Genomic DNA, 23,345 nt, shown 5'->3' with positions numbered 1-23,345 from the left:
GATATGCCTTGTTACATTTTCTTGTCTTTGCTTTGAAAGTTGCTACGTTTGGTGAAGAATGATCATCTGGTTTGCGCACTGTGCCCTGTGGGAACCACTGTGTTACAGTAAGATACCCATCATTGACACCTAATGCCATATGTGCCAAAAGAAACTGAGTTTGGGTATTTGAATTGAAATTAAAATGCTCTGTTTGAATAATTGCATCAAAAATTAAATTGAATAGCACGATTAGAACTTGAATTCAACATTTTAAAAGTGAATTTATTTTCTTTTAAAATTGTAGCCAAACCTACTTGAACATTCAAATTTCTATATTCCTACATTTTAAAATTCATTGGTCAATATCAGTTTGTACAATGTGAAAACTACTTTTACAGTCCGTGGCTATACTACTCAACTAAGCATGATGGAACCCACGTTGGGAGTGCAAGGCATGTGATGGTGGAGGAGGTTAGTGAGGTAGGAAGGGACCTGGTGGTGGAGAGCTTTGTGGGTGAGGGGGAGAATCTTAAACTGTTTGTTGTTGGAGACGGGAAGCCAATGAAGATGTTGGAGGATGGGGGTGATGTGGTCATAGAGGAGACATGCGGCAGAGTTTTGGATGTACTGAGGACTGTGGAAGATGGACCATAGAGGATAAGAATTTTGAGGTGGCCAGAATCAGAGGATAATATAAGGTCAATAGCGATTTTGAAGAGGGCCATTTCTGTGCTGTGCTGGAGACGGGGGCCAGATTGAAATGGTTCAAAATGAATGTTATTGGTGTGGTGGGTCTTGGTCTGAAGAGCGACAGCACGTTTCAGGATTTTTCACAGAATGGTGGAGGTTGGACGTAGACCGTAAATTACACATATCTTCGTAATGGAGTTCAGATTTCTTCAGGATGGGGGTAACAGCTGCAAGTGTGAGATGTTTGAGGACTGAACCAGATTTCAGGGTGTAGTTACTGGGGTTCAGTTTGAAAGCATCCTCTTTAAATTCATTTTTAATACATTTGTTCAAACTTGGCATTTCCAATGTTCAGTGTTATTATTCAAATTTGGTTTCTCAGCCCATATTCAGCAGCCATCACAGTCATCTAACACTGAAAACTAGCATTGTGAAAGCTGCTTTTATATCACTCTATCTTAAAAGAGCAATCTGGTGGACTGCTGTGAGCTCAGGCTCATCAATCCATCAACGTCAGAGACAAAATCCACAGGATTGCTCTCAGCTCCAGTTCCTCACACTCCCCTCTTTCAAATTCTTATCACCGGTCTGTGCTGAATGTCGACACAGACCTGACTCTGTGTCAGCTCGTGATGCATCCACAAAGCTCCAGCACTGCGTCTCCAACGACACCCCCCTGCAGGGAAGGAGGACGGGTGCTCGGCTGGTTGATTGTCAGGGCCATTATGTCCCTCCAACATCCCATAGTCCCTGTTTCCACTATTCCCTCCATTAACAACAGGGTTTGCTCTCCACTTCCCCCTTTGATGTGTCACACTCTGCCACAGATTTGTTTTTAACATGTGTGACAGAATCCACTTAACTAGCAGTGAGAGGATTTTTTTTTTTTTCCAGGGAGAGACAGCAGCTGCTCAACCCCTAACACCGGATCCAGAGACCTGTCTGTGTCAGTGTGATGGTTTTTTAAAACTCATTATAGATGGATTACATCAGAGACGCGAACAATACTATAAATAATGAAGAGCGACTTTCAGGAACATAAATCTGAAAAGATGAGGCTTCAAATGCTGTGTATTTTCACAGAAATTAATTGTTCAACATTAAAGAAATACACAGATTTGTGCTGCTCTTGAGTGCTGGGTGTGTATTCTTGCCTCTCTCGTGTCAGCCCACTAAATATTGAGCTACTGTAAATGGCAAAGGGTTGTGGGAGAAAAATACAATGCTGATTCTGTAAATACTTTACAGAAACTTGCTGTAAAATTTGCAGCACCTTTCCACTTAGCTTTTTTTAATCTCACTGATTCACAAGTTCTCTGTCCAAGGTTTAACTCGGCAGTATTCCTTGAGTGGTTGTTATTTTTACTGAATATTAGCACAGATTTGACTTTCAAACCTTGATGGGTGGAATTTGAGTTTTAATTCACCAAAATAGAGAAAGAGTGGTACGTTCTGGTGAGAAAGTCCAGAAACACAATTAATTTCTTCCTTTCCTCCAAAGCTCAAAGAAGTCAGGTGGAAAATAGTTCCGAATTGAAAATGTGAGCTCCCTCCTCTGACAGGAAAACCCAAAAAGATGGTCAGGGTTTACTTTGATCAAACACAATGTGATGATGAACCCACAAACTCATACGTCTGCTGCAGTGATTAGACCTTGTTTACCAGAGCCAGGCGTTGCAGCGGGATGTTTTTAGCAGCTAGCTCTCTTCTCTCACAGGTTTTGGTGTAACATAACACGAAGCGACAGCACTGCTGCAGGTGAAGCTTTAAAAAAGTGAAGACTTTTCCGAGCTGAGTTAATCACACAAGCAGCGGCTCACACATCTGTCAGGTTAATGAGACAATGCTCGGGGGAATAATGATGAGTTTACATACAGCTGCAGGAAGTTTGCATCCAAATTTACGATCAACAGGACTGTCGCTTCCTCAGGCTGATTTTGTCTTTGGAGAGAGGACTTCAGCATAAATTACAACGTGGTGGATTCCTTTCTCTTTAAATTAAGACTTCAGCCTCTGCATCACAAGAACTGCCAGGTTTCATATGGATTAGACAAAATGCTGATAGGAATGTAAGTGATGCCTCCATCTGGTGTTCGATCAATGCAAAATCGCTGTCATCATGAGACAGTAATGGACACGCTCAGATCTCCAGATTTAGACCCATGGAGTGGAGCCAACAGGTGCATCCTCTCTGCACTCTGTCAAACAGCTTATAGGAAGGACAAAGATACTGTCAGGTTCTGCTGACACCTCTGTGAGGTGACTGACTCGCCTGCTGATTCTGCTTTAAAACTATAAACCCAAAGCAGCATCGATGGAACCTTCCAGGACAATTAAGATCAATAAATTCTCTGCTACATCTAAATTCTTCAGGTTGACCTTTTGTTTGCATTCTCCTTTTTTCAAAATACCAAAAAAATACTCCAACTTCTCAAAGTGTCCACTAGAGGCTGTCTCCAAAGACCAGATAAATCCACAAGAAAACATTAAAATTATCAAAACAAAACATATTTACAGTCTGGTTGATAAAAAAAGGTCTCCATACCTTTTGCTGTGTTCCTGACTTCATATTTGTGCTGTCAGCAGTATAGCTCTTTCATTTAGCGCCCCCCACAGGCTTGGAGCCCCTTTTTTATTTGCAGCTGTCTGCTTTTGCAGATTTCTACTTGTGTACTTGTTTTTTAACTTTTTGTCGCACTAATTACCTGGCACATTTTGTTTAAGTGATATTTTTGTGTTTCATTTTTATGTCATCATAATGCGTGGTTTCTTTCTGTCTGCTCTCTTGGACTACAGATATAGACTTTCCTTATGGCTAGCTCTTGCATGTTTACATGGGTGTTGTGCTGAAATATTTATTAGCGTGCACTGTCCCTTTAAATAAATACAGTAAAGATAAATAAAAATGGCATCCTTTTGACGTTGGGCTGGAGAAAATAGCATTGGGCAGGTTAATAAAATTGGGCTGCTTTTCACAACATTTGGAGGGTTTTTTTAATACTCTGGAGATATTATTAACAAAATAGTTGTAAATATTTTTAAATAATTAAAAACTGAAAAATTTCAATGAACTGTTGTGTCCTTGTGTTCATAACATTAGTTAATTTATTTTGAAATGGAGACAATCTGTTGAACCTGACATCATCAATTTGTGACAGACATTGGTTAATTAAGTGTCCCCATGGAATTGTATTGGTCAGGGGTGGATATCAGCCACTCTCAAACCTCCCAGGCAATTTTTCCAGATATTTTGTTCTTCCATGTATCAGCCTGATTACCTGGCTTTCACTGACATTACAAGGTTGTTTGTGTTCAGCATCCCCTTGTTCAAGACAGGGCATCAAATACTGCGCATAGGTAAGATCACTGTATTTGTTCTACATACACTGTGTGTGACTGACTTGATGTCTGTGGCTGATTTGTCTTCAGCTGATCAGGGAGCTTATTTGTGTAATGCTTTTTCTTTATTTATTTAGAACAGTTGTGTGCTTTTGATGTTCTGTGTTATGCTTTCAATAGTTTTACTGCTTTATCATTTAACACTTTCTAAAGAGGTAGAGATTTGGGTCAGTTTTTATTTAGGTGGACAGGTTTTAAGTTGTATTTGGGCTGGAAACTATCAGTCAGATCTAGCAACCCTGGACAGGACTGATTTAAATGACAGGCAGCAAAATTATGGCTCTAAACCCACCCCAATGACCTGTCTTTATAGGCTAGCAGGGTCAATATTGTGGTTCCTAGAAATATTTATTGTCTTTATGGCTGTCTTTACATCTAACAATTATTCTTATGTGGAAACAATTGGTGATTTAAAGGTGACCAATCAGTCTGATGAGCCTGTGGGAGTAAACCAGAAAGAACCCATGCCTAGTTGGCAATCCTCTTGATGTGAGGGAACAGTGCCAACCACTACAATCTCCAGTGGTGGCCATCTTTAAAGGTCCCATATTGTGCAAACATCACCTTGCATCACAAGTCTTGTAGTGAAATTTGTGGCTCTTTGGCCCTCCCCCCAGCCTAGAAAATGTGATATTTAACGACAAAAACTGTATTTAGTAGTGCTTGTGAATGTAAAATCCTGAACTAATACGAGCTGTTTGGAATCCCCAGGGTTTGCCAACGTCAGCGCATACCTTTTTTTCAGGTCTGACCTGATTGGCCCACCGGAGTAGATACCCACGAACCCCCTCCCCGCATCTGGAGAGAAATCTCTCCAGCAGCGGGTAGAGGAGTGTGGCTGTTTTTGGCTGTAAACAGCCATACAGCTCCATGCACAAGCTTCCCATCTCAGAAGAAGACAAGTCTGAGTGGCTAGAGTTCATTTATGAGGGAAATGTGCCAGCTACACTCAGTAAAACTGTGCATGTGTGTGCTAGTCACTTCACGGCCGACTGCTTTTCCAACTTTAGACAGTACAACAGAGGGCTAGCGAATAGACTAGTTCTGAATCCAGGCACATTACCAACCATCCGCCAACAAACCTCAGACCCAGGAAATGTAAGTATTTTAAATGCTGTGTGCTGTGGAGCAGATGTAATAGCTTTTCATCAGTGTCCCCCTGTCTCTGTGTTAGCTTCAGGATGCTAACTTTAGCTGCAGTTAGCCTGTTGTTTTAGCCTGTAATGTTATGGTAAACGAGCTTTGCTGTTTTCTAAACATTGTGCACTTGGAGCTCGTGGTGACGCTCTCAGTGACGTGGAAGAGCGGGGGGGGGTGTCAGCGGTGGCTCATTTACACATGATGTCACGCCCACTAAATCAGACCGTTCTGAACAGAGGGGCTATGAGAGCCTGGAAACAATGCTGCTGTGCTTGATTTACTGGCTTTTTGGACCAAAACATGTTACTACCATTTCATGAAGACATCGATGGTGCATATTAAACTGCAGAAAAGGAGCATAATATGGGACCTTTAAGCTTCATAATGCTTCACCAGGAATAATAAAGGTAATATCATTACGATACTTCCTGGTACAGCACTGTGTATCAAGCCTAACCCCATAGTGTGAGTTATATGAACATGAAAAGGTGACTGCCGCTTCAGGATTACTCCCTCTTACATGATTGTGGCACCAGGAATGAAAATTATCACTCATTGAAAAGCACCAAGAGGCATTTTAAGGTCCTAATGTAATACATTTGCTAACTGATGAATGAGAATGTTGGAAAAACAAACTGCAGGAGCTTCATGTATGTTGGCTGACCCTTGGAATATCATTTTCTCAATTGTAGGACTTTTAAGCACATTCAGCCCTCTTGGAACTGGTTTAGTTTGCTGTAAAAGAAATAGAAAACAATTAAATCTTACATTAAATAAGGATCCTTTCATGAGGCACTTTGGGCCCTAACGAGGTTAGTTCTGCTTTCTGTGTACTTGTAGATAAAAATGAAGCCATCAGCTCTGCAGGTAAAGTGAAAGTAGTGCACGACTCTTACTTTGCTCATTTAAAAACACAAACAGCTCTCACAGCTCAGCGCTGGAAGAGCCATTAGTAATTAGTCGGTCATTAATGAGGCGAGCACTGTGAGGTCAGCACAAACAAAATATTGGAGAAAAACAAAAGTTTGCTCTGTTGATGCAGCTACATGTTCCTCGTAATAGGTTTAGCTGTGACACAATAAAATGTTAAATAATTACAACTCCAGAGTGACCATAAAATTACTTTTAATTTGTAATCAAGGCTCTTATTCTTTGGTACATGGTGCCCAGAAAAAAAAGGCTGTAATTGTAGCTATTGCTCCTGCAACTCCCCACATTACAGACTGGCTTCTCTTACCCTCACCTTGGCAAAGTAATCTGCACAGAAAGATGCTTTAATGAACGCTGCACCCTGTTGTGAGTCACACATAGACTCACGGGTGATTTAAATTGCGTAAATTGAAAAATACCTCCTTCACACATCAGACAGAGACAGGTTAATTTCCCAAACAGTGTCTCCACACTGCTGCAGCGATGTTTGCCATGGTCAGACGGTTTTTATTCTGCCCTCTGTGCCAGCAGAGTAAACAGCCGTGCTCTGTGAGTTTATAACGTCCCAGTGGGACTTTGAGCTGGAGAGTGGACACTCATGGATGACATTTGAGTGAATCTGGAGAAGAAAGGTTTGAAATGTCAGCCCCATGCTGTCATATTCTTACACACACACACACTGACGAGTAAGCCCGAGTTAGACAAAGTATTTCAAACCTTATTACACAAGCATGCATTTAAATTTTGAATATTTTTTTTAATGTCAGTGATAACTCTGTGATCTGAACAATAACAAAGGCCCAAAATGGACAGGAGTGAACAGTGCAGGAAACAGGGTGAGAGTGGGAAGTGATGTGCAGGAAAGTTGGACTGAAACCTAGGCCGACCGCTCGAGGGCTACAGCCTCAGCTGTGTGCGACCTAACCTCTAGGCCAGTGGTTCCCAAAGTAAGGGTCATATAACACAAACAAGAAGTCGCAAAATGCCTTTCAAAATCAAAACTTTCTATGGGGTTGCATTTGATATAAAAACATGCAAATAGACAATGTTTGATCTGTTTTCAGGCTGACTCAGTGGAGACAGATTCATTTAGGAAACACAGTAACATCTGCACAAACTGTAGAGATCAAGGGGTCACTACAGGTCGATTAGGTTGTAAACAAAACTCAAAACACTGCTGCTGTCACGCTGCATGTTAAAGAGATACATCATACAGTGTAAAAAAATGCATCAGTTGTTACCCACATAACCAAATTTTTATGTAAAGAGACAGAACACCAAAGGTGATCATGAAAGTAAGAAGAGAGTTTTCTCTGCTTTCATTAAATTAAGTGGTTTATTAGTTTGTGTTTTTTTTCTTGGCTTGTTTTTTGATTGGCCTTTTTGTTTATTCCAACAGCACTAGCACCTTTCTCTGTCTCTGCTATTTTGTGGGTCATGAGCTGAAAAGTTAAGAAAGTCCTGCTCGAGGCCATACCAATGCTCTTTGTTTGCTGATTTTTTTTTCCTGCTCATGTGTTGTGTTCAAACACATTTTCTTTGTGTCTCTGGAAAGTCAAATGGGACACTCGCTAAAAAATCCTTAAAGAGGAAAATAGAGAAAAAACAAAACAAAACAAAAGTTAATATCTTAACTTTTGGTCATTGGTCCAGTTTATTTTGTAGCCCCTAAAGAGGCGACAGTTTGGTTTTTACTTTATTTTATTTTTTTAAGTCCACATAATAAGATGTAACTGCACAATCAAAATCTAAATTTTATCACCTTAATCTGAAGATTAGTATTCAGATTTTAAATTACAATTACAATTACAGGTTTAAATAGTTTTAAACAAGCCCAAAATGTGAGCTTTATTGCCTTTTAAAAATATATTTACTCTTTTTTTCATTAAACAAAAGCAAGAAGACATTATAGCTCGGTAATGACAGAAAATAATGTTTCCATCATCCTTTAATTTTTTGTACACAATCCATTTTCCCCATTGTTGCAAAAAAAAAGCTTTACTGCTCTCAAGCCCTGTTTCCACCAAGCAGTTCAGTTTAATTCGTCTTGTAAGGGCCTTCATTTTGTAGCGTTTCCTTTGACACAAACTGGCACAGGTCCCAAATCACTGACATGTACTATCCCACTTTTTGGCACCTTTCTGTTGGGGTGCCAGACATACTGATCTGACCCCAGAAGATGGAGCTCAACACTGCTGTCCATTGATTGGTCGAAAGAATTGTAACTTCCTTTGTGTCAGCGGTAATAAAGAACAACACTGAAAGGAAGCTTGATTACACTTTAACTGATTGAGTTTCAAACAGTCACATACAAATCACTTCCATTGTTGCTCTTTTTTTACTGTCATGTTTTTCTTCTTTGTTGGATAGTAGGGTACGCTGTGTCACAATGCTATACCCTCACACTATTGCATAGTTGACAGGGCTATCAGCATATATCAGCATGGTTGACTGTGGAAATGCAAACAGGGTCAGGCTTTACTGATCCCACCTGTACCAGACTGTACTGATCCATACCAGTCCGCTTGGAGGAAACAGGGCTCTGGTCATTCTTTCCATATTTTTAGTTTTAGATGTAGCTTTAATGCTTTTGATGAGATTTACACTGAATTTTTGTGCGCTGCTTTTTAACCCCTTCTTTACAACACATAAATGGAACAATGACACAGAAAAGATGATTTGTCAGCGTATACAGTTTAAAGTATATCAGTGCATATGGCCCATAATGGATGAGAACTGAACAAACAGAACAACATTTATCCATTATCTGTACCACTCATCTGATTCAGGGTCACTGGGGATGGTGGGAGCCTGGAGCCAATCCCTGCCTGTGCAGAGAGAGGGGTGAGGAACAAACCCCGGAGATGTCACCAGTCTATCATTTACACACTAACACAATGAGACAGATAAACATTCACATAAGCTCACTCATGTGCAGTTTTGAGTTATATGCATATACAAATATGTTTCTGACCTGTAGTAGGGAGCTAGAGGGGAGTTGCACAGGAGAAGAAATAAACCACACAGAGAGGCCCCTACCTGGGTAAAGAGTTGAATCAGGTTACAAATCCACATTATGTGTGTGATAAAAAACAAGGGTGGGATGTGTCACTATTCTTGAAAATGCCCTGGAAACAAAATGAGTTTTGTTTACTTTTGCACAGAAACAGACAGAAAAATGTCCTTTAAATGGAGACTTTCCACTCAAACATTTTACTTTGCTCACGTTCTGTTTTCCACCACACATCCTCTGACCTCAGATCTTTATAAAACACATTAAAATTTCAGTAAGCTAAACTTCCCAGTCTCCAGGCTTTCAGAGGCTTAACTTTTGTTTCCTGAGAATTACTTCACCAGGCATAATTTTATGTAACTTCCCCAAAAATCAAAGCAACAATCCCGAGCCCTCAAGCGATCACATACCAGCTTAACTCAAGATTTAACTTCCATCAGGCTTTGCGTCAGATCTGCACAAACTTTTTATTACGTTAGAAAAAAAAACAACAAAACTCCAGAGCAGTGAGGATAAAGTTTGTGACGGCTGTGCTGCTAATTTGACAGGAATCCACCAAAGACCCAAACTAATCTGCTCCTCTTGCCCTGCTGAAGCTAATTCTCCATCATGACTGCAGGAGCGTTTTGCAAGATCTGAAATTAGGAGTGAGACAATAATCAAATGAATGGTGCACGTTTAATGAAGCTGGAGGGCGAGATGTAAGAACATGCATTGCAAGATGTGATCTAATCCTTAAAAATAAGACCAAAACAAAACACAAATCCCTGAAATTAACTGGGGCTGCTTCTGCTGGTGAATATTAAATAAGAAATCAAAACATTGCACGTTTGATCCCTGGAGGGAAATTATATTGGGAAGAGGACAAAGAGATACACCATGATGTGAATAGGAATGCACATGGACACAGTGTTGATGCTCTAAACAGCTGATTAATAATCTGTGGATTTGTTTTCCTGCTTTTCTCATCACAGGGGAGTTGAGTTTGCTGTTTTTCTTAATGTTTGCGCTTGAGGTTCATGTTGGTGAAGCATTTAGATGCTCCAAACTGCTCCTCTTGTTCAGCTTCACAGCACACCATGCATATAGATTCCCCCCCTGCATGCCAGGCTTCATACGAACCTCCTGATACAAATGCTACAGTGCTACGGTGTTGTTGGATTACAATATCCTGCACTTTCATAGAATGCAGCATGCCTGAAACACCTCCTGCCTGTGTAATGAGCAAAGGAGGGGGGAGAATGATAAGACTTAAGCGTACAAGTTCATGACTAATGATTGTAAATCCATTCTAAGGAGATAAACACCGTCCTATAGTCAACTGCCTGCCCACAGTCTAAGAAAGTGCCAGCTTTGTCAAACGTAGTCATGCTCAACCAAATATTAAACATCAAGGGTCTCTTGCTGACAGCAGCCTGGCTGCACACTGTTATCCAGTTGCCTTATTATACTGAATAAATCCTCTCTGTGTCAAGCACCATGCCTGGATTTTAAAACCTAATTTAATTCTGGCTATGTGTGGCTCTGGAGCAAGGGGTGCGTATATACTGTGACGTTCGCAGCGTGAAACAGAGATGAACTGTGGTCTGAGTGTGTCACAGAGTCTGAGTAAAGAAAATCCTGCAGAGGAAATGAGTAGAAGTGCTGTTTTTTTTTTACACTCAACACCCTCTGGGATATAAAATTTGATTTAAAATTAACTTTCATCAAATTACGGGGAGGGGTTTTCATTCAATCATCTCATACTGTCCCCTAGACTCCTGGGAAACACATTTGTATTCATGTAATAACTGCTGCCTGTTTGGTGCTTCTAATTGGATCTGGACTTGGTAATCTTGTAATATGAATATATAGTAAGAAAAAAAGTCACAGCATGCCGTCACAGTGACCATTCTTCAAAAAGGACAGAATGGAAAAAAAGTTCAAGACAAGAGTGAGGAAATATCTCCGTACCACGTGAGCTCCCAATAAATTGCCTTTGCAGTAAGCGGCAGTATTCCAAGGCTGCATAATACAACTGTGGAAATTGTTTATTTCCATCCATCCTCCTGTCGCCATTCATCCTCACCTCTGCCAGACGAAACAATGACATTGTTTGAGACAGCTGGGGAATGTTCTAGTCATCACCCCCAGAGCCCTCATCCCTGCCAAACCCTGAGCACCGAGGGCGGGTGTGAGCCACGTGAGTTCAGAGCAGAGATGAGGCTGCAATGAGCACACATGGACCAAACATGGAATTAACACAGGGGGCTGACGGTGTGAAGCAGGAATTATGAAGTTGAAGTCTTAGTTTTCATTGAAAAGTGTTCTGTGAAAAACATTTAGGAATATTGTTAATATAATAAAAACAATTACAATATATTTAAAAAAGGGTTAGGGGTGCAAATATGTCAGAAAAAAATATGTTAGACCAGGGACATAAACTTTTTTCCGGAGAGCCATGTTTGATTTTGAGAAAATGACGAAGTGCCAGCAGCTCTTACTGACATACATTATTTTTTTTAATCCTGAAAGTATCATATAAATGCTTTATTGTTGACTATTTCTTTTGGGAATTTCTGTAAAATAAATAATAAAATAAAAAAATCAGACACTGTTGTCAGTCATCCTTGTGCCATCATTACCAACTTGTGAAATCAACATCAGCAAACTCTGCTTCTTCTCAGGGAAAATGTTCTCCATTAGGGGGGGGACATGGGGAAAATTTGTCAGGATTTTTTATGACAGGAGCAGGATCTGGATTTTATCAGGATTGCTTTTTAATATTCAGACTATTTTGGCCTGCAAAAGACTAGATTGACCTAGTCTTGTGTTCTCCAATGTATTTTTTGAATTCTCACACTTTCAAATAGGGATGGGTACCTAGTTAGGTGCTTTTATAGGGACAGAACTTTTGCAGTCCCTGCTCTTACACTTTGGAACAGTCTGCCTCTTATTACTAGGGTCGCACAGACTACTGACACCTTTAAATCACTTCTTAAGACTCATCTTTTTGCATTGGCTTTTAATACATGTTAGGCGAGACATCCGTTTTATTTGCTTTTATATATTGTCGCTTTTTTTTATTATTCTAGTATCTATTGTGTCTTTTACCTACCTTCTATTTTAAATTATTTTTATTCACATTTGTTTTAACTGATTGTGTTTTTATTGTTATTGATTTTAAGCCTGTGCAGCACTTTGGCCAACTGCAGTTGTTTTAAAATGTGCTATATAATGACTTGTGACTGTGAGGGAGTGGAAGAGTAAGCGATTTTCCATGCTGGACATAAACACAGTATTGCTAGGTTATATATTGAAGAATAAAGATTTAAAATTAAAAAAAATATATAAATTTTATTATCAAACAAATTCATATTTTTTACCACATAAACACAAAAAAGTACCGGAAATTGGTACCGTTGAGTACCGATACCAATTGCCAGGTACTGGTCATTGATACTGTATAGTCTCAAATGTAAAAGGTAGCCATCAAAGAACCGCTTACACACACGACAGGCAAATCACTATCTATAACTCAACACCTCGAGAGCAGAACATGCAAACTCCATTCAGAGTGGCTCCTGATCAGCTGAGATCTCAAACCAGGAACCTTCTTCCTGTGAGGCTTGCTGCAGCATCCATTATTGACATTAAATATACAGAAAAGGAAGGCTGTTGTGGATCCGATGTCCTTGTGCTTCTTATTAAACTTCTCTTTGTTGGAAAAAAAAAACACACACACACACACACACAAGAATGTCAATACAACCATTATACAACTTTATTACATAGCATGCTGGGTACAGTGACAGAATTTTTACCCTCATAGAAAAAATAAATTTCTCCACATATAAAAGCAGAAATTGAAATCAGGCATCTTGAAAGAAAGAGTCCAGGTCCTCTGTCATCTCAGCCAGCTCTTGGGGGGCGTTTGCCGTCGCCTCTCGAGCCGCACTGGCTCCTCTTGCACCAGATTTGTCCTGCGACCTTTGTGGAGTCTCCACTTCTCGCTTTATTTCTCTGCCTCCGTTCAAAACTCTCTGGCTCTCGATGAAGTACTGGTTGGGATGATTGAGTGAGAAATTGGCATCCTCAATCTGCTCAAAAAAAGAGAAAACAAGAAAGCTCTGTCACTTTTCTCTCTGCCAAAGTTTCATTAACAGGGTTTTACCAGTCCATTAAAAAATAAATTCATTTAAAATAATGAGGAGGGCCGGCTCTAATGGTCATATTGATGGTGAGAGTTTCCTAACTACTTCATCAAAGAGCAGAGGAAAAATGAAGTGTCATTTCAGGACATAAAGTGTTCAAATCCCTCATCTTGAGTTAAAGTCAATGAATTAATTAACAGACAATGATCCTTCTGTGACCTTTATTATAGTTTTCAAATTAGAGTTGTGATTAATGTTTTCAAGACCTTTCGTAATAAAAGGAGTAAAGGTTTGAAAATCCTAAAATGAATCTGCTCCTATTAATATCGTCCAATACCATGAAAATAAATGCCTGTGATTACTTTTTTTGAAGCCATGTTTTCTTTCTTTTACTTAAAAATCGCGTGTTTAGATGAGATGTTGCGCTTCTATATTAATACACCAAAGTGGAGGGATTAAAGGGACTCTTTTTTAGTAGTTTGCAGTATGAGAAGCTGATTTAAATGTATGTTTTTACATTAAGAAAGGGACATAGTATTCTGTTCAAATATGGAATATATGCATGTGCTGGTTATGCAAATTCATCAACATTTTCTTTTGATCAAAATACTGCAATGTGCTTTAAAATACAATTTGTCATCTGTGCATGTTTACATCTGGGTGATTAAGCATGATATCATCACAGCAGCAGACATTTACCAGGGCAACAGCCCCAGCTGGTGGCAGGAGGCTGCGCTGCAGTCGAGACACATCATTTGACCCTGGTGTCCACGATCATGTTTTATTCATCTTTTATTGAGTCAGTCTCAACTTTTGCAGTGATTTATAAGTACAGGAATCTCAGCATCATAAATAAAATTGGCCAGAGAGTATTGTCAAACTTTTCCAAAAAATCAGTGGCACTGGCCTGCAGCAGCTTGATAAAGTTTATCAAGTTATTCAGAGGGCAAAGGTCATCTTAGCTGACCCAAATCACCCTCTTTATACTGAGCTTCAACTTTTGATGTCTGGAAAGACGTATATTTTTCATGAGAGGCCAAATCTAACAGATATCTTAGACTGTTTTTTGGTATGAATTTGGTTGTTGACTGCTGTTGCAAATCAAATTGCCAAAATTGGGAGAATAAAGACTTTCTAATTAAGTCTAACCAGGAGTGATGTGCACAGTCCTACTTTTAATATTCAAATTTGTGTGTAGCGTGGTATTCAGTCAGTTTTGGAAGGGCTCCTAAATATTTTTAAACTCAAGTTTCAGACTTTAAAAGACCTAACTTTTCTTAAAGCTCCTGTAAGCTCCTGTTATTTTCTGATTTTAAAACACACTGACGCTTACAGTGATGTCTCTTTACGACCTGAACAAGCAAGTGGGACCATTTCCAACAAAACCAATAATTTCTATTTTATAATTTTTAAAGCTTGTATCAGTAATTAAAGGGTCGTTGTCAAATCAGACTATTAAAGCAACCTGAAAAAATAAAACTTGTCTCTTTTTTTCAGAATGTATTCTTTGTAAGTCATAACTTCAATTGCTAAAAGAAAGCAGGGTAAGATATGAGATGAGGTGCATCATTTTGTCCACAGGGGGCGCTAAAACTGTCAAAACAGAAAGTTGATCAAAGGAGCTTCAAGTAAAGTTGCATAACAACAAGGAAGTGAATGAAAAAAGTAAGCAGAGTACAAGAGGATTGCTTAAGAGTGAATATAGAGAGTACAGTTGTTGACGTAGATACTCTCACAAAATGCAACTTAGTAAGCTAGTACTAGCTTATTTGGCTATTGTAAAGGTACAAAAACATATTGTTAAATAAAGTTGTCTAAACTATGATGCTTAAAACCAGACTGATGTTCGGTTTCAAAATAAAGGCTTTGTATATTCTGAGAGGACTGTCAAAACCAGAAACAGAAATCAGACATAAATCCTAAAAAAAGTTATGTGGCTATTACACAGATCATGTAACACTTACCAGACAGTATAGGTTATCAGTTCTATCTAAATCTGAAGGTGTGTCACAACTTACAAGTGAAAATATGACTTTTTGAGACATTTCAAGGATCTGCAGGAACCTGTTTAGAGGAGCTTGTACAGAGTAGAAGGTTTGGAACATTTAACTGCACCATCCTTCATGTCCCTGTCTTTACACAAGTCGTTATACCCTAAGATCAGATAAGCTAAGCCAAGCTAAGCACCTTGTTCAAGCCTTATACTTAGTGTATGGACATAATGTTGGATTAAAAGCCTTAAAGTGTCATCCACAGTACTTATCTGGGTGAAAGCAGCCTGTCATGGACACCGGTCCATGCTTATCTACAGCTTTAACAATCTCAAAAAACACGTTAAAGGCTTTTAATTGCAGGTGACCTGCTTAATTTGCTGTTGAACTGACTCATGAGAGCACTTATATGGTTTTCAAAACAGCCACAGTAGTAATGTTTTCCTCTTTCAAGTGTTTTTGTGAGTCATTTTGCTTTAATACGGTGGAATCTGTCCTCGAATTTTGATGAAGTGATCCAACGTATAAACTATTTGCCAAACTCAGCGGGATGCTGTGTCTTTAATGTCTGAAGCAAATAGAGTTAAAGACCAATTCTGCCTCTCTACAAACAGGACCTTGAGCGTGACTGAAAAGGATGATGACTCAAGCAGGGAAACTCAAACAGCTTGAACATAATAAGTATCCACGGGAGACAAAACAATGCCCCCTCACACAGGTCTGAGACGGGGAGCCCCGGTTACCCCTGCTTCAAATTAAACCCGAGCTTACATTGTGTGTCAGCTCAAAGTACTTCTGGCAGGCCAGCTGATAGTGCATTCCTTTCACCAGCTCCAGGATCTGCAAAAAAAAGATGACACAAGAAGGAGAAAAGGATAAATTTGAGCACTTTTCACATCCACAGAAGATATTAACGACATTTTGTGTTGTTGCTGCTCTGTATCAAACTTGTTTCAATCAGCTTGCAGTCGACTACCTACACAAACATTCCTCATTAATCTCGATGCTAGATCTGACTGCATCCTTCAGAAAATCTTTTCAAAAGTAATGAAAACAGATCACAGGCCTATTTTGAATATTTATACCCCGGAGTCGATGCTCCGTTGGCAACGGCAACACCTTCAAGTCTTGTGGTAAATCCCAGTTTCATGGATTTTGCGTTATCCTGAGGCTCTCTACGGTTTAAAAATGGAGATGTGAGCAGATATTTTTAAGCTCTGGACTTAGTTTGGTCACATTAGTGGTCTGCTTTATGACACGCTGAGGGTGTCTGACCCTCCTGACAGAAAAACTTTAAGCAGTCAGGGACCGCACCTGTATTTGCCTCTTTCATTACTCCTCATATTCCTGAAGGCTGCCTCCAGCATGACACTGCCGCAAGCATGCTCCAAACCGGAGGCTGCAGTGATGAGCTGTTTCAGTTTCTGCCTGATCGTGCAATTTTTATTATTTTTCTATGATGGAGTATCAGGCACATTTGCAAAAATGCTCACAAAAGACCGACAACAGAAGTGGAAAAGTTGCTGTGCTGTGAGATTTATTTCAATTTACTTTTTTGTGTGTAAAAGAGGCTGACAGCTCACTGATGTGATATGAGAGCTTCTGTGTTATTTGTGGGATTTTCAGGTAGGCTGATAAGAGATTCAACCCTTGGATAAGCAGCGTGTCATTACAGTTCTACAATCTTTAAAGTGAGGAAGTCAGAGGAGGAAGAGCATACAGCCTAAAGCCCGGTTTCTGCTCCTCCGTTAAATGTATACAGTAGCATTCCCTGTAGGGCCTTGTAGCCCTGTAGCTGAACAGAATCCTACATATGTAGCCCAACGTCTACCTCCTAACTTGTGCATAGATTCAAAGCAGACTGCAAACCCTGATAATCTGTGGGTAGCATCGCTGAATCAGTGGCCATCCCTCTCCTCCATTCCCTCCTCTCTTGTTTCTTTTGGAAAAAAAGTGCAGTGTGATCAGCTGCTTCTCCGTACCCAAACAGACTTCTCATCCCTGTCTTCTCTTCATTGACTCTCTACTTTCTTGTCCCTGTGTGTGTGCTGTGTAGGTCCTGTGTGCGTGCTGTGTAGGTATGATAGGAGTTGAGAGCTGGCCTGCAGGGGCAGGTGGTTTTGGGACACCATCCCTAACCGCAAAGCCTCCCCAGGGGGTCATGGGCCTAACAAGACTAAACACCAGTGAAAGGAAGCGCCCACTTGTTAACCCAGGTGATGCACTGGCTCTCACTACCCATCTGTCCTCATCCATCTTCATGCTGAGGTCGTTTGGGACATGAGGGGCAGTGTGATTGTGGGTGTACCTTATCAACTGAGCATTAACGGTGAGAATGAGGGATAACGTTTCTTCTTCGCTGAACGCTTATCCTTTTTATTGCAGTATAAGTGCTTTTTGTTTATTGGAAACATAATTTTTTGTAGTTCTGAAACGTTCCACTGTTGTGAGGAGACAAAGAAAATCATTGAGCAAAACAAGAAATTATAATCTTCTGCAATCCAAACCCACTAATAATTGATAATTTTACTTCTTGGTTTTAGTATCCATCAGAAAAAAGACAATTTAAAGCTAAGGTGAGGAGGCTTTTTCTGGTCTTTTTGGTTTGTAATCAGTCAGACAAGGTTACCGTAAGCAGGCAAATCAAGGCCCGAGGTCCATTTTCATACGGCCCCCAGCTTTCACCTCACAATGTTTTAATAACTGTGCTGAGATGAATCATGTTCCAAGTTATGTGGAACTTGACATTTTTTGTCAAGGTCATAGACAAAAACAAAGTGTACCTTGTAACGTCTCACTAAACTATATTTGGACTGTGCCTAGGCTACTTACATAAAGCTGAAGCTCAGTACATTTTGCAGAAACTCATTAGAGGACATTAGAGCAAACAAGACAAGATCAAGGTTATGAAACGGTGCAGAAAAAACAGCAAAAATGTTGTTTGTAGGTCAAAAATAGTCTGAATAAAAAACAATTCTGATTGAACCCAGATCCCCTAATGGAGAAAATTTTTCATGGTCAGAAGCAGAATTTGATGACACATTTAACACTGCAGAAAACTGACCACCTATCATCTTGTATCAAGAGACACATGTAGGACAGTTGAAGTTTGATTTTACCAGTCTATAATGATGGCACAAGTATGTTTGACCGCACTTAGGCCTTAGGCCTGTCGTCCACACAAAATTGCTATTTTACGTCAGTGAAAACAATGTTTTCTGAAATCTCTGGCCAAAGTGAAGATCTGGAAACCTCCAGTTTGGTGGTTTCCTGTAGATGCCAGAAAACACCAGAAAACAGAGTTGGTTGGTTCTCAAACGTCACGGGTGTTCATCCTGATTGGACAACACGGGTTTCGCGTCTGAGAAGCACTGCCAAATTTGGGTTTGACATGCTTTGAGCTGCACTTACTGGCGGTGTGTATGGACAAAAGTATTTTTAAAAGAGATAAGGGAGGGATATTCGGTTGTAAAAATTCCAGGCTACATGTGTACATGTTCATGTGTTTTGTTTTTTTTTTACAGAAATTACTAGACAAAATAGTTAACAAATAGAGCAGTCGTATGTTACTTTCATGGTTAATAAACGTCACTTTCAAAAAATCAAATGCAGCCCTATTTGAAAAAAGCTTTGATGCCTTTGCTTCAGACTCAAATATGAGGTATTCTGTAGATATGTACTGTCAAAAGTATGAACCATTCAACCATTGGAGATTTCTACTGGTGTTAGAAACAGGGCACCACCCACCTGGCTGATTCCACTGGGAGACACTTTGTAGAACTGAAGCTTCTGCTTCAACAGTTCTGGGTCACTGTGGCGGAAGGGACATCCTGTGAAAAGCAAAAACCAGGTAAAAGAAATCAATATAAAGCTAACCAAATAAAATAATCGGAACAATATATGTTAATATTTTGATTATCTCACTCTCTTTGACATATTTGAACAATCAGTGGTTCATTACATCATTAACGTACCGTGATGGTCCCCTTGACTTGGTGCGTTTGATAAAATCACCTTCATGCAGCTGTAGGGGGTATAGTCTGCCCGTTTGCCTTCTTTTCCAAACATGTGGCGAACACCGTAGGCATATTGTTTGTCAAACTAGAGAGGGAGAGGAGGCATTAGTGAGGATGAGAGTATAAGAGGGACAAGGTTGGGGTGAAAAGAGACATTGTCATACATCATGTCAGTTTTGACAGGGTGTTTTCCTCCATGAAATATCGAGCTATTAGAGAGAACCTGCTGTAGACGTGTCGCCGCACTCAACAGGGCTGAATTATGGGTAGTGTAACCTGGACATCGTCCCCCTCATTACTGCTGCCCCCTGTCCTGAGGAGCACTTTATCACTGCGTGAAGTCTGCGGTCTCAGGTTATAAATAAATAAAGAAGCAAAATGTGTTGGTGTATTCATAACACGGTTCATTCCTAAAACTGGAACATGACAAAATTACAGGTTGACTGAGTGAAGAGAGGCTTGAAAGAGTATTTAATCAGGTGCTACTGTTTACTTTTCCTTTTCAACATTTCAGAGACAACCACCAAACGGTTACCATTCACACAAGCAGTGAAAAGCAGAGGTCAATATTCAGATTTAGATGTCACTCAGTTGTTAGCAGACATGAAGACTTCTCTGAGGTTCTTTGAAGATTTCAGCTAATTTACACATAAAACTCTTCAAGGTTGGAGAAAAATTCAAGAGCCCTCAAAGAAAATAAAATGAAATGTTAAAAGCCTACAAGCAGTGACTTTTAAAAGCGAGCGATGCTCCCCCTACTGACTGGCTACTGAATACAACAGATACATGAAAATGAATGAACAAAGAGAGCTTTTATCTTATCTACCATAAAGTCATCAGGACAACCATTAAGTCATCATGACAACCTGGTTTTAGTGGAGTATCTCAGTCACTCCCCCAAGGTGGGGGGTCTGATAGGAGGGTCAGCAGGATAGCGGTGGTATCAGTGAGTGCAGATTACTTTAGGAACCACATCAGTATGTGCACAAAGGTAGAATAATTTTAAACCTGTCAGCACAATGATGTATGCTTAAAACTTTTTTGTTTGTTTTTGGATTGCACTTCAGTGTAGTCCCAAAGAGGTTGCCAATCCCCAGCAATGCAAATTCAAGGGTTAGTGGCAAAAAAAGTTTGGGGACACCTGGAGCAGCTAAAGCTTTGTCCCTGTGTAGCTCTGATGTGCAGACAGAGGAGGGGCAGAAGAAGGAGAAACTGAAAATGTGAGAAAATGTGGTTTAAGGGGCAGAGGTAAGGCTCTGTAGTCTTGGTTGTGTGCCCCTTGAGATTTGCCCTTAAAGTGATACTCTGGGATGGAACAAGTTGGGTCCTATCACAAGGTTTAGGGCAGAAATTACCCCTACAGCAGTATTTTTGTGCAGCAGAAGCCCAGAGCACTCGCACCAAACACCCCTCCCTGCTCGTCTGCTGGTTTCCTATGCAATCAGATGGGACCAATTTTTAATTGACCAAAAACACAAATAAAACAGACTCCCACCGAAAAAATCTGATATCGGTCTGCATTCAAGCTTTATTTAGAGAATTTTCAGCGCGTTACTTTCACACAAAAACATCGCTAAATAAGGCTCTAGTTCTCATCATGTCGTAAAACAGCGCTACCTCCGCTGCAGAGCCACAGCTGGCTACGAGGCGCTCGCCGCTTAGTGTATCAGTCCGTGCGCGCGGTGTGCCAGAAATAAACAAACACAGGTAGTCTGCCAGGATGAAGAGAGACAGTGAGAACTAGAGCCATATTTAGCGGTGTTTTTGTGTGAAAGTAACGCGCTGAAAATTCTCTAAGTAAAGCGTGAAAGCAGACCAATATCAGATTTTTTCGGTGGGGGTCCGTTCATTTGTGTTTTTGGTCAAGTAAAAACTGGCCCCGTCTGAATGCATAGGAAACCAGCAGAGGAGCAGGGAGGGGGTGTTTGGTGCGAGTGCTCTGGGCTTCTGCTGCACAAAAACCCTGCTGTAGGGGTAATTTCTGCCCTAAACCTTGTGATAGGACCCAACTTGTTCCATCCTGGAGGATCACTTTAAGCAGGTGGCCTGCGGTACCCCCCTGCATGTAACCCCCCCAATACCCTGTTTCCTAGGCTTGAGTTAATTTTGGTCTCTATGTTAACCTTTCTTTTTATTGTTATTCTACTTTTCCACTCTTTTTAACAAACATTTTGTTGCACTTGTTGAGAAATAAATCAGAATGGGCCTTAAAGCCTGAACTGTGATACTGCACCTAAGACAAAATATAAAAGTGTCTAATGTGTGACAGAGAGAAATCTTTGGGGACTGTGAGAAGCCCTGAGGCTTTTTGGACAAGGGACTGTCTGCGCCTTCCTGTTTTCTTCAGAGTTAAGTCTTTTAAGTTGTTGTAAAGTGTTCTGGGAAAAGGCTGGGCCAGGTGAGGTCTGTCCCCCTTACCATAACTGGCAGCTGCATACAACTACGCCACAGGCAGCCTGGAAGCCCTAGACAAAAATCAATATCCCAGGGTCATGTGTGCCATGACAATTTCATTAAAAAATGTTAATTTCAAAGATGTTTAGTCCAATTGTTGCCCAACCCAATGGAAGGAACTTCACCATTTAACAGAATGTGTTTTAGCTAGCAAAGAGGAAGGAGATTAAAACCCACAGCAGGGGTTATTTTAGCATTGCTTTTGCACTACTGGTGGAAGGAGGACATGTCACATCTTTTTTTACACAGCCAATGTGTCAAAAGCTGCACAACCAAGAAAACTAAACCAGCTACAGTTATGCACTTAAGCACAGATGCATAAGAGTTAGCGATGAAGTGTTAAATATAAAAACATGTAAGCCACTACAGACATTTTTCAGTAGAGGAAGTTATTTCCTTAAGTAAAGGATCAATGTACTTTAGTTTTTCTTGTTTTGTGTTTCCATTCACTCTGTAAAATCAGGTTGTGGCACGTTGATCAGTTAAAACATCACATCATCTTTGGTATACGGCTACTGAAAAATACCTACCTGCTTATTTTGAATCAACATTTTATGCCTCAACATTTTGATCCCTCTCAACTCTCTGACCCTCTCGGACTTTGTTTAGATTCTCTACAACTAAATTGCAAGAAGGTTTGATTTCTAACATATTATGCTAGTCTCTTTTTAATCAAAAAAGCTTAACATGAGCTTCAAAAAGCAAAACATCAAGGTTGAAGACCTCAATAAACAGAAAAAGCCAGACGTCCCGAAGCCTTCGCATCATCCCCTGCCCTGTCTCTGCTTTAAACCCTCAAAAATCCTTGATCGTTTAAATGGAGGTCACTCTCCACAATCTCCACGGTGAACCCTGCTTTGCTTACGAGCACTCATAAAAGATGAATTACAAGGACCCTGCTTCTAAAAATCAAACAGTAAAATACACACAGTGTTCTCCGGCAGCGACAGAACACAATCAGCACGACTGCACCCATCATAACACATTAATGTTGCAATAAAAACGCCCTGAACTCACTAATGTGACAAGCTGCAGTGGCAATTTAAAAAGCCATCAAATCTTCTTTAAGTACAGTAAATCAAATATTAATTACGTAGAGCTTCGAAGGATTCAAGAGGCAATTTCCTGATTTAAGACCCCCCTACTCTATTAAAACTAATCTTGGAACTCCACTGGCTCTAGAGTGTGTTTAATATGTATTATGTGAAATAATTGGGATGTTAAAAAATCCTATGTGGTCTCAGAAAAAGTGATACAAAGACTTGGGAATGATATTAAATTTTCACTCCTTTCAGATGAGTCAGAGGTTTTTTGTGCTAAAGTTACAGATTCCAGAGCTTAAGGGGGAAAACTGAAACAGCTCTGCAGCTAAAGCTTTAAAACAGAGACTAAACTGTAGATACACATTACTGTAGATTCAGTGTTTGCTGTTTTATGCAGCATGGCACTCATTCTTTTGAGCAGCAATGATTTAAGTCATAAATACATGAACATACAGCTGACCTCCAAACTGAGGGCATCACAACACTGTCAGAGCTCCGAGTCCAATCACTAACACATTAGAGGAGCAGAGCTACAGATCTTTTAGTGCACATCT

The 23,345-nt window shown here is 40.1% G+C and overlaps 1 protein-coding gene across 2 annotated transcripts in view; it reads right to left on the bottom strand.

Annotated features, from left to right (window-relative positions):
- Positions 1–12,909: 12,909 nt before the first annotated feature.
- prim2 (DNA primase subunit 2) overlaps positions 12,910–23,345 on the bottom strand; it is a 34,531-nt gene continuing 24,095 nt past the window's right edge. For both annotated transcript variants that reach the window (XM_074675863.1, XM_074675862.1), the window contains 4 exons: positions 19,253–19,379; positions 19,026–19,108; positions 16,050–16,118; positions 12,910–13,233 (listed from right to left, as the gene is read on the bottom strand). In XM_074675863.1, coding sequence (XP_074531964.1) covers positions 13,006–13,233; positions 16,050–16,118; positions 19,026–19,108; positions 19,253–19,379 — 507 coding nt within the window. In that variant the 3' untranslated portion in view covers positions 12,910–13,005. The remainder of the gene's footprint in view (positions 13,234–16,049; positions 16,119–19,025; positions 19,109–19,252; positions 19,380–23,345) is intronic.

Source organism: Halichoeres trimaculatus, unplaced genomic scaffold (genome assembly GCF_033239565.1).
Source record: "Halichoeres trimaculatus isolate MK-OKI-2021-1 unplaced genomic scaffold, fHalTri1.1 fHalTri1_scaffold_8, whole genome shotgun sequence".
In the NCBI taxonomy this organism is placed as follows: domain Eukaryota; kingdom Metazoa; phylum Chordata; class Actinopteri; order Labriformes; family Labridae; genus Halichoeres; species Halichoeres trimaculatus.
Note: the sequence above shows the minus strand (reverse complement) of the source record. Positions and strands in the feature narration are given on the sequence as shown.